Source organism: Coregonus clupeaformis, chromosome 29, assembly GCF_020615455.1.
Source record: "Coregonus clupeaformis isolate EN_2021a chromosome 29, ASM2061545v1, whole genome shotgun sequence".
In the NCBI taxonomy this organism is placed as follows: Eukaryota; Metazoa; Chordata; class Actinopteri; order Salmoniformes; family Salmonidae; genus Coregonus; species Coregonus clupeaformis.
The window spans coordinates 36,759,543-36,777,301 of NC_059220.1; the positions used below are offsets into that span (position 1 = coordinate 36,759,543).

Here is a 17,759-nt window from a genome sequence, read left to right on the forward strand (position 1 = left end):
GGTCACACCCATTCCCTCTATGGTAGTTATTATGATGTTCCCCTAATGGTAACATTTTCTTTTAGCATTTGTTCATCCCTCCATCTCCCCTCCCTTCTGGCTGATGTCTCTCTGCACCTCTCGATCATCGTTAGGGGAGGGGGAGATGGGTGTGTGCTAGGCCCAAACCCCCAACTGAATACTTCAGTTGCCACCACCATAGCCTGAGGGATGACAATGAAATCAATGGGCCATAAGAGAAACCACCACCACCTCCCTTCCCTGGGTCTTGTCCCTCCTTATATATAATTTCCTATCCCCTAAAGCACTCTGTGTGGTCCCACTGTCTTCAGAGAATTAAAAAAGGCGTATAGAAAACCTACACGTAACAGTTCCTAAAGTAGAATCATAACTAGATCAGAACAATACAAACCACTGAGAACAGCTAGTCAGGGGAGGAAACACCGAGTAAAACGAGCTGTGGTTTTTACTTTACACATCTTTTTTCTTTTTTTTTACTTTTGAGATCGATTCTTTTTTTCAGCTAGCACCATCTGTACACAAATACAGGAGCAATGGTTCCGATATGGAAGTGTTCGCAAGGCACTTGTCTTTCACACACAAGGTTGGTTTTCTTTTCCTTTCTGTCGTTCTTTTCTCTTTCTTTCCCTACGTGTCTATAGCCGTCTGTCAGCCAGGCCTTATTCAAAGCAAGCACAGCTTTATTTACAAACTACATCTCCAACAACTCCTCAGTGAAAGTGCTCTTCCTGTCAGGTGGGAGATATACTCCTCATTTAAAAAAAACACACCCTATCTCTTCCTCCTCTTCATTCTCCTCTTCTTCCTCCTCCTCTCCCTCCCTTGCTCCCTGTCCCGCTGCTTAAAAAAATATTCATCTTTAGTGTCTGCCTTGGTTGTTCTGCACCTCCTCATGGAAATCCCTCCGCTCCCTCCCTCCCTCCCTCCCTCCGCTCCCTCCCTCCGTTCCCTCCCTCCCTCCGTTCCCTCCCTCCACTCCCTCCCTCCGCTCCCTCCCTCCGCTCCCTCCCTCCGTTCCCTCCCTCCGCTCCCTCCCTCCACTCCCTCCCTCCGCTCCCTCCTCTCCCTCCGCTCCCTCCCTCCCTCCGCTCCCTCCCTCCCTCCCTCCCTCCCTCTGCTCCATCCCTCCCTCCCTCCCTCCATCCCTCTCTCTTCCTGCTATTGTATCCGAGCTGCTCTAATTCCCTTGAGTGCTAACAGTCCTAGAGGAGGTGTGGTCCGTCTGTCCGTCCGTGGGTCTACCTGCGGCAGCAGGTGACGTCGAAGCAGGTGACCATCATGAGGTGAGCCTTGCAGAAGTTGACCCTGGTCTCCAGTCTGTCTGTCACCACCTCTAGAGCCTCCAGGTACTCCAGAGAGTCTACCTCAAACGTTTGCTGCAGGTCAACTATGGGGAGAGGACAGAGAGACGGCCAATATGTTACAACCAGGGACAGAGACATGAACAGAGAGACGGACAGAGACAGAGAGAAGGACATATGTTATAACCATGTCATAGGGACAGAGAGACGGACATTATGTTACAACCACGTTACAGGGACAGGGACATGCAGGGACAGAAGCCTTGTTTATACCTGGTACTAACATGCGTCTTTTGTACTGATCTTATCCACATTGTAGCCATTACATCTTTATTTATTTTTTGTAAGATTTAACCTTTATTTTAACAGAGAAGACATATTGAGACCTAGGACTCTTTTTCAAATGTGCCCTGTATAATACAATATAAAAATATATGGTACCAGTCAAAAGTTTGGACACACCTACTCATTCAAGGGTTGAATGCAAGTTAAGTGTGCCATGAATTCTAAATAAATCACAGACAGTGTCACCAGCAAAGCACCATCACACCTCCTCCTCCATGCTTTACAGTGGGAAATACACATGCGGAGATCATCTGTTCACCCATACCGCGTCTCACAAAGACACAGCGGTTGGAACCAAAAATCTCCAATATGGACTCCAGACCAAAGGACACATTTCCACCGGTCTAATGTCCATTGCTCGTGTTTCTTGGCCCAAGCAAGTCTCTTCTTATTATTGGTGTCCTTTGGTAGTGGTTTCTTTGCAGCAATTCGACCATGAAGGACTGATTCACACAGTCTCCTCTGAACAGTTGATGTTGAGATGTGTCTGTTACTTGAACTCTGTGAAGCATTTATTTGGGCAGCAATTTCTGAGGCTGGTAACTCTAATGAACTTATCCTCTGCAGCAGAGGTAACTCTGGGTCTTCCATTCCTGTGGTGGTCCTCATGAGAGCCAGGTTCATCATAGCGCTTGATGGTTTTTGCGACTGCAATTGAAGAAACTTTCAAAGTTTATGAAATTTTCCGTATTGACTGACCTTCATGTCTTAAAGTAGTGATGGACTGTCATTTCTCTTTGCTTATTTGAGATGTTCTTGCCATAATATGGACTTGGTCTTTTACCAAATAGGGCTATCTTCTGTATACCCCCTCTACCTTGTCACAACACAACTGATTGGCTCAAACGCATTAAGAAGGAAAGAAATTCCACAAATTAATTTTTAAGAAGGCACACCTGTTAATTGAAATGCATTCCAGGTGACTACCTCATGAAGCTGGTTGAGAGAATACTAAGAGTGTGCAAAGCTGTCATCATGGCAAAGGATGGCTATTTGAAGAATTTCAAATATAAAATATATTTTGATTTGTTTAACACTTTTATGGTTACTCCATGATTCCATATGTGTTATTTAATAGTTTTTATGTCTTCACTATTATTCTACAATGTAGAAAATAGTAAAAATAAAGAAAAAGTAAGTGTTTTAAAACTTTTGACCGGTGGTGTAAATAGACACCTGAGTTGCCTAACCTGTTCACAGTATTGGTTAACTCTTGAGGTTCCTAGAGGTTCCTAGGGTCTCCACCAAGCTAGGTAAATCTATTTTTAGTTTTAATTCTCTGATCATTCAGCAAGTTTCCCCTATCAGCATCCAGCCCAATATCATTGTGAATAGGCTTAGAAGTTATTTCAAAGAGAGCCCGCTGAATTAAAATGGTGATTAAATGCATCAATGATGGCATTTTTTTCCGTAATGAGGCCAGTGTCTGAATTAATTTGTTGTGGCAGAGAGGAGGAAGTAGAACCCTTCAGGGATTTGACAGTTTTCCAGAATTTAGCCAGATTCCCATTACAATCCGAAAGAGCGGTTTCATTATAATCTGATTTAGCCTTTCTGATTTGTCTTACACAATGATTCCTCAGTTGCTTAAAAGCTTGCCAGTCCGGGCCTAAGCCTGTGTTCCTGGCCTTGACCCAAGCATCATTGTTTTATGAATTACTTCTGATAATTCCGGAGTGTACCAGGCATTCAATCTACCTTCATTTTTTGAAGGGCGCATGATTATCCACAATAGTATTGAAGACATCTGCAAAAAGGCTCAAAGCTAAATCAGGTTCAGCCAGACATAAGGTCTTATCAACAAGATTACTGTAGGTGTCAAGGTTTTGTGTGTGTGGCTGCAATACAAGTATCACACACACACACATTTACTTACATTCAGTGGTCCATTTCTCTGGCTCCAGCATCAAGTGCTGCTTGGTCTGCTCCAGCTCTTTCTTCAGCCAGTCATACTTTGCTCGGATCTCGGAGATCCGATGCTGCCTGTGCTCCAAGGTCTTCAGCTTAGCACTGAAATAAACCACCTCCTGACGGAGACAGAGAGAGGAGAGGGAGGGAGGGGTGAGAGGACAGGTGGGGGAGAGAGAGAAGGGAGAGAGAAAGACTCAAAGAAGAGCGAGACAGAGGGGGAGGAAAAAGAAAGAAAGAAGGGGTGTGAGAGATAAATAAATACGTTTAAGAAAGAGTGAGAGGGTCAGAGGGAGAAAGAGAGGGTTTGAAGGAGGAGGAGGGAGGGAGGAGGGAGGGAGAGAGAGAGAGAGAGAGAGAGAGAGAGAGAGAGAGAGAGAGAGAGAGAGAGAGAGAGAGAGAGAGAGAGAAAGAGAGAGAGAGACTGACTAAGTTAGTGTGTCAGGCATGTAGCCAGACTGTGGGTCTGGGAAGCTAGTCATTAGACAGAGAACAGACAGAGTGTTGTGTGAGGAGAGGAGTGCCATGTTGGCCAGGTACAGTACATAAATACAGTCCACAGGAAAGGCCTGGCTCCAACTCACTCCTTAAATGAACTACTACTAAATCTACTACTAACCTCTTTAACAGCAATAAGAGGATGTTGTTAAACTTTCGTGTGTTTTGAACTAAGGCCGCGATTCAATCCGATCGCGGGTTATAAGCAATGCAGCTTTTAAAGGCAATGTTCCATTCGCATTCACGGTAAACACTGCATATGTTTATATTTGAGTCATTTAGCAAACGCTCTTATCCAGAGCGACTTACAGTTAGTGAGTGCATACATGTTTTTTTTATTAATTTTTTCATTCAAATTGCCTTAAAAGACGCATAGCATATAACCCACGATCAGATTTTATCCTGGCCTATTTTCCATTCCAAGATTTATCTTAAATGTTTCTGTCCTCCACCACCAACACACTCATCATCCCTCTCTCTCTCTCCCTCCACTACCCTCTACCCCTCTCTCAATGTGTTCCCTTTCTCTCTCCCGCCTCCAGCTCTCTCTCACCATCTGTCTTTACCATATCCCTCTATCTATCTTTCTCTCTCTCTCTCACCTTGTTTCCTTTCTCTCTCCTCCTCTGCAGGCGCTCCACGTCGTCTATCTTGTAGACCTTTATCTCAAAGGGTTCTGTGGTTCCCCTGGGGGCGGGGCTTAGCGGACCGTCTACCCAGCGTACACTGGAGCTGATGGCGGGCTTCCTGATTGGAGAGGACGATTCCAGGGTCAGGCTGGGAATCAGACGACGACGCTGGGTACCTGGACACACACACATAACACACACACACAGACAGAGAAAGAGACACACACACACAGACAAAGACACACACGCACGTAGTTAATGGGGACACAATTTCGGTATTGTTGTTGCCCATTTCAATTTCCATTTACAGTGCCTTGCAAAAGTATTCATCCCCCTTGGCGTTTCTCCTATTTTGTTGCGTTACAACCTGTAATTTACATTTATTTTTATTTGGATTTCATGAAATGACATACACAAAATAGTCCAAATTGGTGAAGTGAAATTAAAAAAATTAATTGTTAAATAAATAACGGAAAAGTGGTGCGTGCATATGTATTCACCCCCTTTGCTATGAAAACCTAAATAAGATCTGGTGCAACCAATTACCTTCAGATGTCACATAATTAGTTAAATAAAGTCCACCTGTATGCAATCTAATGATCTCAGTATATATACACCTGTTCTGAAAGGCCCCAGAGTCTGCAACACCACTAAGCAAGGGGCACCACCAAGCAAGCGGCACCATGAAGACCAAGGAGCTCTCCAAACAGGTCAGGGACAAAGTTGTGGAGAAGTACAGATCAGGGTTGGGTTATATAAAAATATCAGAAACTTTGAACATCCCACGGAGCACCATTAAATCCATTATTTAAAAATGGAAAGAATATGGCACCACAACAAACCTGCCAAGAGAGGGCCGCCCACCAAAACTCACGGACCAGGCAAGGAGGGCATTAATCAAAGATGCAACAAAGAGACCAAAGATAACCCTGAAGGAGCTGCAAAGCTCCACAGTGGAGATTGGAGTATCTGTCCATAGGACCACTTTAAGCTGTACACTCCACAGAGATGGGCTTTACTCAAGAATGGCCAGAGAAAAAGCCGTTGCTTAAAGAAAAAAATAAGCAAACACGTTTGGTGTTCGCCAAAAGCCATGTAGGAGCCATGTACTCTGGTCAGATGAGACAAAAATTGAGCTTTTTGGCCATCAAGGTAAACTCTATGTCTGGCGCAAACCCAACACCTCTCATCACCCCGAGAACACCATCCCCACAGTGAAGCATGGTGGTGGCAGCATCATGTACATATTACCTCAACTACCTCAACTAGCCGGTGCCCCCGCACATTGACTCTGCAACGGTACCCCCCTGTATATATAGCCTCCCTACTGTCACTTTATTTTACTTCTGCTCTTTTTTTTCTCAACACTTTTTTAGTTGTTGTTTTATTTTTACTTTTTTTTTTTAAATAAATGCACTGTTGGTTAAGGGCTGTAAGTAAGTATTTCACTGTAATGTCTGCACCTGTTGTATTCGGCGCATGTGACCAATAAAATTTGATTTGATTTGATGTTTTTCATCGGCAGGGACTGGGAAACTGGTCAGAATTGAAGGAATGATGGATGGCGTTAAATACAGGGAAATTCTTGAGGGAAACCTGTTTCAGTCTTCCAGAGATGTATTTTTTATTTATTTTTATTTCACCTTTATTTAACCAGGTAAGCCAGTTGAGAACAAGTTCTCATTTACAACTGCGACCTGGCCAAGATAAAGCGAAGCAGGGCGATAAAAACAACAACAGAGTTACATATGGGGTAAAACAAGACATAAAGTCAAAAAATACAACAGAAAATATATATACAGTGTGTGCAAATGTAGCAAGTTATGGAGGTAAGGCAATAAATAGGCTATAGTGCAAAATAATTACAATTAGTATTAACACTGGAATGATAGATGTGCAAGAGATTATGTGCAAATAGAGATACTGGGGTGCAAAAGAGCAAAATAAATAACAATATAGGGATGAGGTAGTTGGGTGGGCTAATTTCAGATGGGCTGTGTACAGGTGCAGTGATCGGTAAGGTGCTCTGACAACTGATGCTTAAAGTTAGTGAGGGAGATAAGAGTCTCCAGCTTCAGAGATTTTTGCAATTTGTTCCAGTCATTGGCAGCAGAGAACTGGAAGGAATGGCGGCTAAAGGAGGTGTTGGCTTTGGGGATGACCAGTGAGATATACCTGCTGGAGCGCATACTACGTGTGGGTGTTGCTATGGTGACCAATGAGCTAAGATAAGGCGGGGATTTGCCTAGCAGTGATTTATAGATGGCCTGGAGCCAGTGGGTTTGACGACAAACATGTAATGAGGACCAGCCAACAAGAGCGTACAGGTCACAGTGGTGGGTAGTGTATGGGGCTTTGGAGACAAAATGGATGGCACTGTGATAGACTACATCCAATTTGCTGAGTAGAGTGTTGGAGGCTATTTTGTAAATGACATCGCCGAAGTCAAGGATCGGTAGGATCAGTTTTACGAGGGCATGTTTGGCAGCATGAGTGAAGGAGGCTTTGTTGCGAAATAGGAAGCCGATTCTGGATTTAACTTTGGATTGGAGATTCTTAATGTGAGTCTGGAAGGAGAGTTTACAGTCTAACCAGACACCTAGGTATTTGTAGTTGTCCACATACTCTAGGTCAGACCCGTCGAGAGTAGTGATTCTAGTCGGGTGGGCGGGTGCAAGCAGCGTTCGGTTGAAGAGCATGCATTTAGTTTTACTAGTGTTTAAGAGCAGTTGGAGGCTACTGAAGGAGTGTTGAATGGCATTGAAGCTCGTTTGGAGGTTTGTTAACACAGTGTCCAATGAAGGGCCAGATGTATAAAAAATGGTGTCGTCTGCGTAGAGGTGGATCTGAGAGTCACCAGCAGCAAGAGCGACATCATTGATATACACAGAGAAAAGAGTCGGCCCAAGAATTGAACCCTGTGGCACCCCCATATAGACTGCCATAGGTCCAGACAACAGGCCCTCCGATTTGACACATTGAACTCTATCTGAGAAGTAGTTGGTGAAACAGGCGAGGCAGTCATTTGAGAAACCAAGGTTTAGTCTGCCAATAAGATTGCGGTGGATGACAGAGTCGAAAGCCTTGGCCAGGTCAATGAAAACGGCTGCACAGTCCTGTCTATTATCGATCGCGGTTATAATATCATTTAGGACCTTGAGCGTGGCTGAAGTGCACCCATGACCAGCTCGGAAACCGGATTGCATAGCGGAGAAGGTACGGTGGGATTCGAAATGGTCGGTGATCTGTTTGTTAACTTGGCTTTCAAAAACTTTTGAAAGGCAGGGCAGGAAGAATATGGGTCTGTAACAGTTTGGATCTAGATTGTCACCCCCTTTGAAGAGGGGGATGACCGCGGCAGCTTTCCAATCTCTGGGGATCTCAGACGTTACGAAAGAGAGGTTGAACAGGCTAGTAATAGGGGTTGCGACAATTTTGGCGGCTAGTTTTAGAAAGAAAGGGTCCAGATTGTCTAGCCCAGATGATTTGTAGGGGTCCAGATTTTGCAGCTCTTTCAGAACATCAGCTGTCTGGATTCGTGTGAAGGAGAAGCGGGGGGGGCATGGGCAAGTTGCAGCGGAGGGTGCAGAGCTGGTGGCCGGGGGTAGTGGTAGCCAGGTGGAAAGCATGGCCAGCCGTAGCAAAATGCTTGTTGAAATTCTCGATTATTGTAGATTTATCGGTGGTGATAGTGTTTCCTAGCCTCAGTGCAGTGGGCAGCTGGGAGGAAGTGCTCTTATTCTCCATGGACTTTACAGTGTCCCAAAACTTTTTGGAGTTAGTGCTACAGGATGCAAATTTCTGTTTGAAAAAGTTAGCCTTTGCTTTCCTAACTGCTTGTGTATATTGGTTCCTAACTTCCCTGAAAAGTTGCATATCGCGGGGGGCTATTTGATGCTAATGCAGTACGCCACAGGATGTTTTTGTGCTGGTCAAGGGCAGTCAAGTCTGAGGAGAACCAGGGGCTATATCTGTTCTTAGTTCTGTATTTTTTGAATGGGGCATGTTTATTTAAGATTGAGAGGAAATTACTTTTAAAGAACAACCAGGCATCCTCTACTGATGGAATGAGATCTATATCCATCCAGGATACCTGGGCCAGGTCAATTAGGAAGGCCTGCTCGCTAAAGTGTTTTAGGGAGCGTTTGACAGTGATGAGGGGTGGTCGTTTGACCGCGGACCCGTTACGGACGCAGGCAATAAGGCAGTGATCGCTGAGATCCTGGTTGAAGACAGCGGAGGTGTATTTAGAGGGTAAGTTAGTCAGGATGATATCTATGAGGGTACCCATGTTTACGGATTTAAGGTTGTACCTGGTAGGTTCGTTGATAATTTGTGTGAGATTGAGGGCATCTAGTTTGGATTGTAGGATGGCCGGGGTGTTAAGCATATCCCAATTTAGGTCACCAAGCAGTATGAACTCTGAGGATAAATGGGGGGCAATCAATTCACATATGGTGTCCAGGGCACAGCTGGGGTCTGAGGGGGTCTGTAGCAAGCGGCAACAGTGAGAGACTTATTTCTGGAAAGGTGGATTTTTAGAAGTAGAAGCTCAAACTGTTTGGGCACAGACCTGGATAGTATGATAGGGCTCTGCAGTAGATTGCAACTCCACCCCCTTTGGCAGTTCTATCTAGATGGAAAATGTTATAGTTGGGGATGGAAATTTCTGAATTTTTGGTGGCCTTCCTAAGCCAGGATTCAGACACTGCTAGAACATCAGGGTTGGCGGAGTGTGCTAATGCAGTGAATAACTCAAACTTAGGAAGGAGACTTCTTATATTAACATGCAAGAAACCAAGGCTTTTACGGTTACAGAAGTCAACAAATGATAGCGCCTGGGGAGTAGGAGTGATACTGGGGGCTACAGGGCCTGGGTTAGCCTCTACATCACCAGAGGTACAGAGGAGGACTAGAATAAGGATACGGCTAAAGGCTTTAAGAATTGGTCTTCTAGTGCGTTGGGTACAGAGAATAAAGGGGGCAGATTTCCGGGCGTTGTAGAAAAGATTCAGGGCATTATGTACAGACAAGGATATGGAAGGATATGAGTACAGTGGAGGTAAACCTAAGCGTTGGGTAACAATGAAAGAGATAGCATCACTGGAGGCACTGATTGAGTCGGTCTCCGCGTGTATGGGGAGTGGGGACAAAGGAGCTATCTAAGGCAGGTTTAGCTGGGCTGGGGGATCTACAGTGAAATAGTACAATAAGAAATAACCGAAACAGCAATAAGCAAACCATATTGACATGGGAGAGAGGCATAAAGCAATCACAGGTGTAATTTGAGAGAGCTAAGACAACAGCTGGTAATGGCGACACAGTTTGTGCTGAGGCTAAACAGGATGCGGTACCGTAAAAAGGAACAGTCCAGCAGGCATCAGCTGTATAGCTGAGTTATCATAAGGTCCGGTGAACAGCAATAGGATAGTTCGGAGGTAGTTCGGGGGCTGCTAAAGCACTAGCGAGCAAGAGGCCACGGCTAGCGTGTGCTAGCGGGCCGGGGATAGCAGATGGAATCATCGTGGTCGACATCGTAACGGGAAGCCTGTTGTAACCACATCAGACGATTTCGTCAGCAGACCAGTCGTGTTGGATCGGCGGGGCTCCGTGTCAACACTAGGTGGTCCCGTCCGGTTGACAGAGAGGTAGATAGCCGGGAGATGGGCCTGGCTCAAAGCTAGCTCAGGCTGATTAGCCAAACCACAACGGCAATTTTGTTGCAGCTAGCTGGTAGCGATGAATCCGGTGTTAAAGGTCCAGTGATTCTGGCAGAAAAACCGATATGTTCTGGGTCGATTTGAGACTAGGACGGAGGTTCACCTTCCAGCAGGACAATGACCCTAAGTATACTGCTAAAGCAACACTCTAGTGGTTTAAGGGGAAACATTTAAATGCCTTGGAATGGCCTAGTTAAAGCCCAGACCTCAATCCAATTGAGAATCTGTGGTATGACTTAAACATTGCTGTACACCAGCGGAACCCATCCAACTTGAAGGAGCTGGAGCAGTTTTGCCTTGAAGAATGGGCAAAAATCCCAGTGGTTAGATGTGCCAAGCTTATAGAGACATACCCCAAGAGACTTGCAGCTGTAATTGCTGCAAAAGGTGGCTCTACAAAGTATTGACATCTGGGGGGGTGAATAGTTATGCACGCTCATGTTTTCTGTTTTTTCACCCCAAAAAATATTTTGCATCTTCAAAGTGGTAGGCATGTTGAGTAAATCAAATGATACAAACCCCCCAAAAATCCATTTTAATTACAGGTTGTAAGGCAACAAAATAGGGAAAATGCCAAGGGGGGTGAATATTTCACAAGCCACTGTATATGCTTTCTTCGCAATATTGTGTTGGCAAAGCAACAATGTTGAACAATTCAACATTGAAAAACATAAATCACATTAAAAGAAAACTCCACCCCAAAATATATATTTTGGTATTAGTTTCATTAGTATATTGTTGACATAGTCCCAAAATGTTTTGCTTGTCAGCAATCAAGTTTTCAAGATATGTAACCAGTGGTGTAGTGGGGGGTATACGCAAGTATAAGCCGTATACCCACTTATTATTATTTATTATATTTTTCAGTGGGCATTGCGTATACTCACTTCTTAATCTCCACTGATACGTATCGAAGTAGTGTAGTGGAGGTATACGCCGTATCAATGAATAGGGCTGATGGAACAGATCAGAATGTTTAGCTTAAAGTGTTGATAAACTATTATTTATTCACATTTTAGGTGCATCAATGTACACACTGCAGTAGGCCTACGCGTAAATGTACCAAAATGCAATTTGTGGGAAAACACGGTTCTAAAATGTGCACCGCACATGCGAGCGGTTTCATGGACAGAGATGGAAATATCCATTAGAAAGAAGGGGGATTTAAAGATGCAACAACTATCATGGGTTGCTAATATGATTAGGATAATGCCTTTGGCTGCTAGACAATGAAAGAAAGTTGAATGAAAACCAATAGAACCAATAATTGCCTTCACATTTCTATGGTGAGATTTTGGCTACAGGCTACTTTGAAGCAAGATAAGACATGCCTCATAATATGAAGTAAAACATCCAGGTTTCAAACAATTAAGGAACAGGAAAAATATAGCGAAGCTAATGATAGGCCTAACAGTCTTCTGGTAGCCTAGATGGAAAGGCTTTCCCAAAAACCTTCTCTATTAAATATTAACTAGCTATAAAGTAGCTTATGCCTACCTGTCAGAATGATATCATGATTATTTGTGTCAATTCAGTGGCCATTTATTTTGCAAACTCCATCTCATGTGCTACAGAAACATGGCTAACCAAATTAAAGGGTAACTACTCTAAAAAATCAAAATATCTTAGATTTTTCCCAGACCTCAAAAGTGATCTCCTGATGTGGTTTAAGCATTGTTATGGACTTAGAACATAAAATTTTGTTGGTTTTCTGTTTTAAAAAAAAGTGTGACTTTGGAATATCTGAAACCTGTGAATTTCTGACTCAGTTTATCTGTTTCAATAGTAGGCCTACTATTAGCCTACTGCACAGTACAGCTTGGGTTGGCCTGATTGTGAAAGACCAATATGGGAGTTATCATTTTAGGTCATTCAAAGTTCACACTTGATTGCTGACAAGCAACATATTTTGGTACTATGTCAACAATGGACTAATGAAACAAATACCAAAATATCATTTTTGGGTGGAGTTTTCCTTTAAGAAACATTAATTAGAGTATGTAGAATTCAGTAGGATCTATCGCTCACTCTCATCACCTACAGGACGAATAAGAAACATAAAGTAGGCTGCGTTTACACAGTCAGCCTAATTCTGATATTTTGCCCAATTATTGAACTAATTGATCAAAATACCAATATTTGGCAAAAGATCAGAATTGGGCTGCCTGTGTAAACGCATCCACAGTGCAACTCTACATCTGTGACTGTGACTGGGTCAGGAGAACAGCATACTGACGTGTTGTTTTGTTCTGTTCTGCTGACCAGGACGTGACCAGGCTTTAGTTTGACAAAGGCAGCAGGAGTAAACATCAGAGCAAATAGCTGATAACCAAACCAGGACAGATAGCTGATAACAGAGCCAAGAGTCCTACACTGCCATTCTGCCAGGGGCTGGCATTGGGGTGGGAGCTGGGGTTAGGGCTAGCATTGGGGTAGGGGTTGGAGAGAGGGGCCAAGGTTGGGCGGGGGGGGGTTGGTTGAGCAACGACACCAATCCAGTATTTAGCACGAGTTCCTGGGGGAGAGGGAGAAGGGGAGGAGGGGGAGAGCAGCAAAGAGGAGAGAAGTGACAGGGAGAAAACGCAGCAGAACGGAAGATAAGAGAGTGGAGAAGAGAACAGAGAAAGAGAGGGGAGAGAGAGAAGTGCATTTGGTGATTACAGGGTGGAGAGATAAGCCTAGCGGGTCAGTCCCACTTATCTGACCAGTGTGTTGGAATGAGCCCTGTGTGCTGGAACGTACACTCACGCACTCACAGTGACCATTTGCATAGAAATTGGCAGCTATGTCGGCAGACATGTTTTTATCAGTCACATGGACGGGGTGAAGGGAGAGGGGGGTGTCGAGAGGTGACGTTAATAAGGTTCCGTCTGTCTCTTTGTCTCCCAGCGCTACAGAAAGGTCACCCAGACAGATCTGCTCTAAATCACCACCGAGTCACCCATTTCTACCTTATTACTGCCTGCTGCATCGAGAGAGAGAGAGAGAGAGAGGGGGAGTGAGGGAGAGAGGGAGGGAGGAGTGAGAGAGAGAGAGAGAGAGAGAGAGAGAGAGAGAGAGAGAGAGAGAGAGAGAGAGAGAGAGAGAGAGAGAGAGAGAGAGAGAGAGAGAGAGAGGGAGAGAGAGAGAGAGAGAGAGGGAGAGAGAGAGAGGGAGAGAGAGAGAGAGGGAGAGAGAGAGAGAGAGGGAGAGAGGGAGGGAGAGAGGGAGAGAGAGAGAGAGAGAGAGAGAGAGAGAGAGAGAGAGAATCCAAAATTACAGTAAAGATCAACCATACATGAGACCCTCAACTGGAAACCTGATTAAAAAATATTTTCCCATGCAAGCCTCTCTCTCTCCCTCCATCCCCCCTTCCTCTCTCGGCTGGAGCAGCCACAGGCAGGGCTGTGTTGGCCCGGGTTCTGCAGTTCTAAGTCAACCATAGAGAAGCCTGATCACTGTTCCCTCTTACTGCCTCTCTGGACGGGAGGGGGAATAGAGGGGGAGGTGGAGGGTAAGTGGAGAGGTAAGGGATGGCAATGGGGATGAAAAGGGGTCCCAGCCTAGAAGTGGGGAGAGGGAGGAGGGTAAGGGAGGGGAGAGGGAGGAATGGAGAGGGTACAGGGGTTAAAGAGTGCACTGGTTTCCTGAGGCCACCCACAGAACTCTCTGACAATGGCCGTCTGTCTACCCAACAAGACCACTCTCACTACCAACCTCTCTGGGTTGAGGGGAGAGGGAGGGAGGGGGGATGATGAGAGGTGAGGAGAAAGGAGGGCTTGAAACCTGATTTAGTTATTTATTTCCAAATTTGGCCAGAGACATAGTTTTTTATACATAAATGGAAGTCTTGTGAGCTACATTTCGCTGCCGCTGCCACTGTGATTCACATTGAAATGGGGCATTTTACTCACCAAATATGTTATCTGGAATAGAGGAGCTTATGAGGGTTCATTCAACAGTGTTTTTAACCATGCCTGGGCTGGTTCTGGGCAGTGGGGCTGAGGAGCATAGGCTCATCCTGGGAGAAGGTGACAGCCTAATGTGGGGATTCATCATGGCTGACTTTAAGAGAATGACTCTGATAAGCCCCGTGTAACTCAGTTGGTAGAGCATGGCGTTTGCAACGCCAGGGTTGTGGGTTCGATTCCCACGGGGGGCCAGTATGAAAAATGTATGCACTCACTAACTGTAAGTCGCCCTGGATAAGAGCGTCTGCTAAATGACTAAAATGTAAATGTAAAATAAGTATTTCACTATTACACGCCTCCCTGACTGGCTGCCTGGTTAGCTGCCTGCCTCTCTCCCTCCCTGCCTGGCTGGCTGGTCAAGGTCAACTTACTTACCTGACGGCTTGTTTCATATTCAAAGGTTTTATTTTATTCCTATTCAGGACAGAGCATCAACTGGAGGTTGAGTATGGGGGATGTAAGCTACGTAACTAAGGTTATAGTTAGTTGAACAAAGGTAATTTAACATCTATAGTGTTACCCTTTAAATACATTTCTGTACTGTTTTGTGTAGTGTATAAATGGAACAGGAAAACTAAGCATAAAGGAAGGGAAACCCTATGAGCAAAAGACGTTGAAATAACGTTGAAAATATGTATTTTTGGTTGAAAAGATGTTGAAAATAAGTATTTTCAATGTCTTGTGCTTACTGGGAAGCAGCATAAGGAGCAGACCTGTGTTGTTGTTCCTCTTCTTGTTGTTCTTGAGGCTACGGCGGCTGCTGCTGGTGGCTGAGCTGTGTTCGCTCAGAGAGTCCTGGGCAGAGGAGGTGCTTCCTGTGGCCTCGCTGTCCCTCAGCATGCTCTCGTAGCCACTGCTGGCCCCGCTGTGGTAGAACAGGGCTGTCTTCCCCATGGCCGGGGGCAGCTCCCCACTCAGAACACTGCTGTTGTCACTGGCATGGCCGCTGCTGCAGCGATGGGGCCGCCTGGGGGCTGTGATCTTACTGTAGGGAGACGGCAGGGTGTGGACCACCACTGGTCTCTCCTCTCCCTGTGCCCCTCCACCACCTCCTCCACCACCACCCCCTCCGGCACCCCTCTCCTCCCCAGCCTCGGAGCCTCCTCCTCGGTTGTGACCGGTGGATCGAGAGCCTCCGTTGCCCTGAAGCAGCTCGGAGATGCGTCCGTTGACGGCTCTCGGAGGCAGCTTGACGGCCAGGCCTCCCCCTCGGCTGCGACTCAGAGACTGGGTAGACCAGGAGCCAGAGCTGGGTTCCTTGTTTTGTCCCAGGGCCTGGCTGGAGGTCTGACCCTGGGGCTGGGGCTGGGGCTGGGGCTGGGTCTTGCCGTTGGGAGGCAGGCTGGAGCTGCGGTTGACAGACTGGGGCAGAGACTTGGTGGAGAAGCTGAGTGTCTTGGTGCTGGAGGCCGACATGCTGCGGGTCTTAGGGCTGGCCATCAGTAGCTTGCTGACCGCTGAGATCTTCGACTGGCTTGACTTGGGCGACTGGGGAACACTGCCGGGGCTGTTACCGGAACCGTTTCCATTAGAGGAGGAGGATGACACTGAGCCACCGCGGATGACGCTACGTCCGGTACGGGGCATATTGCAGTCCCCCCTCCCCCCTCCGGCTGCCCCCTTACAGCCCAGAGAGCTGAGGCTCTCCCCCCTCTCCAGGGAGAGGCAGTCGTAGTGGGGGCCATGAGAGCTGTGACCTCCATGGGACCGCCCCAGAGAGTTGGTTCTGTTAGCCAGCTGCTCTAGTTTAGCATTAAACAACCTACTGCTCTCCACATTATACCCCTTCTGTTTCCCTCCACCTCCTCCAAGCCCGCCTAGGTCCTCCGGGGTGCTCCCCAGGAAGGAGAGGCCGTGGCTGGGTGCATGCAGAGGGCTGAGTGGGCCTCCTGCCCGGTTCTTCTGGTCCAGACTGGACTTGCGTACTGGTGGCAGTGGTGGGATCCCTTTCTGGCGGGAGAACAGGCCTTGTCTCCCGGACAACCCCCGTCGGTCCAGTGTTGCCCTTGGACTACAGGGGGTGGAGGTGGTGACTCCCAGGCCCTGGTACTCCCCCCTTGCCCCTCGTCCATTAGCGTCGAAGCGGAGTGAGTCCTCGTCCAGGCCGTCATGGCGGTTGATCCGGTGCCAGCCGCGGGGCAGACTGGCGGTGTGCAGGATGTCGGCAGAGTAGATGGGAGTCATCAGACACTCCCCAGAGCTGACCAGCACCATCTCACAGCCGTCCACCACCCTCTTACAGGAGTCTGGAGAGGAGACGGTCTCACCGCTGCTGGAGCTGCAACGGTCCCCTCCATAGCCACTGTCCACCCTGCTGGCCCTGTCACCCTGGGGCCAGGCCTGGGTCTTAGCTGGGTCTGTCTTGACTGGTTGCTCCACCACCCTCTTCTCTGGCTTCACCTCACACACCAGCTCCTTGGGCCTCACATCCCCTCCATCTCTCTTCATCCAGGGGTCGTCGAAGCTGAGCTCGCTGGACATGGCGGCCAGGACCAGGGCTGGGGCAGGCTTGGCTGGGTCCTTGGACAACAGGTGAGTCTTGGTAGGGGAGGACAGTATAGTGGGCTCCTGTATAACCATGGGTTTGACGGCCACACAGGGGTGGGCTGTGATTTTAGTCTTGAAGGGGATGAAGTTGCTGGAGGCCCCCAGGGTCTGGATGTTGGAGAGGGTGATGGTGGTCTTACCCAGGGAGGGGGGCATTCTCTTCAGCCTCTCTTTATTCAGGGTGCTCTTCTCATTCTCTGTTCCTTTCTCATCTCCACAAAACACTACTTCGCTGTCAGGAGTCTTCCTTCCTCCAGAACCCAGGGACACCTCGTCTTGCTCCTCTGCCCCAGAGAGAGGCACCTGTGTGGGGTCTGGCTCAGCCAGAGCCTCCCCATGTCCATGGGACTGGCTGAAACTGTGCAGAGATTGATCCCCGTCACTCCCAGCACTCAGCTCACTCAGCCACGATGAGATGGATGACCGTCGGCTAGGCAGCGCAGCCATCGCCTCTCGTTCCATGCGAAGCTTCGCCATGCTGACCTCCGCCATGGCGATCACCCCGGCGACTGAGGCACTTGTCATTGTGACCAATTCGGTGGTCGTAGCAATGACAGTAGTGTTGTTTCCATAGCAATCCAGGTCCTCGCTGATGCTGCTGATGATGGAGACAGGGCGGGATCCCGAGGCCAGGGCGGTGACGGAACAGTCGCTGGTGAAGCTAATGATGCTGGTGGGACGACCGCCGCTCTCCAGCAGGCCCCGGACCTCCAGCCCCTCCTCACACCCCAGGGTGAACACCAGCTCATCTTCCCCCAGAGAGCGAGGGGCTGCTGGGGCTGGGGTAGAGGAGGGGCTGGGGGCTAGACCAGGAGCTGGGACTGGGGGAGGCAGAGAGAG

At 47.3% G+C, this 17,759-nt stretch overlaps 1 protein-coding gene across 3 annotated transcripts in view; it reads right to left on the minus strand.

Moving 5' to 3' along the window:
- Positions 1-1,164: 1,164 nt before the first annotated feature.
- LOC121545073 (kinesin-like protein KIF26B) overlaps positions 1,165-17,759 on the minus strand; it is a 150,927-nt gene continuing 134,332 nt past the window's right edge. Inside the window, exons 16-19 of one of the 3 annotated variants that reach the window (XM_041855442.2) lie at positions 15,086-17,740; positions 4,676-4,878; positions 3,544-3,694; positions 1,165-1,408 (exon numbers count right to left, since the gene is read on the minus strand). In XM_041855442.2, coding sequence (XP_041711376.1) covers positions 1,260-1,408; positions 3,544-3,694; positions 4,676-4,878; positions 15,086-17,740 — 3,158 coding nt within the window. In that variant the 3' untranslated portion in view covers positions 1,165-1,259. Of the gene's footprint in view, positions 1,409-3,543; positions 3,695-4,675; positions 4,879-15,061; positions 17,741-17,759 lie in introns of all 3 variants that reach the window. The other 2 variants (XM_041855441.2, XM_041855440.2) reach the window with 2 other exon arrangements.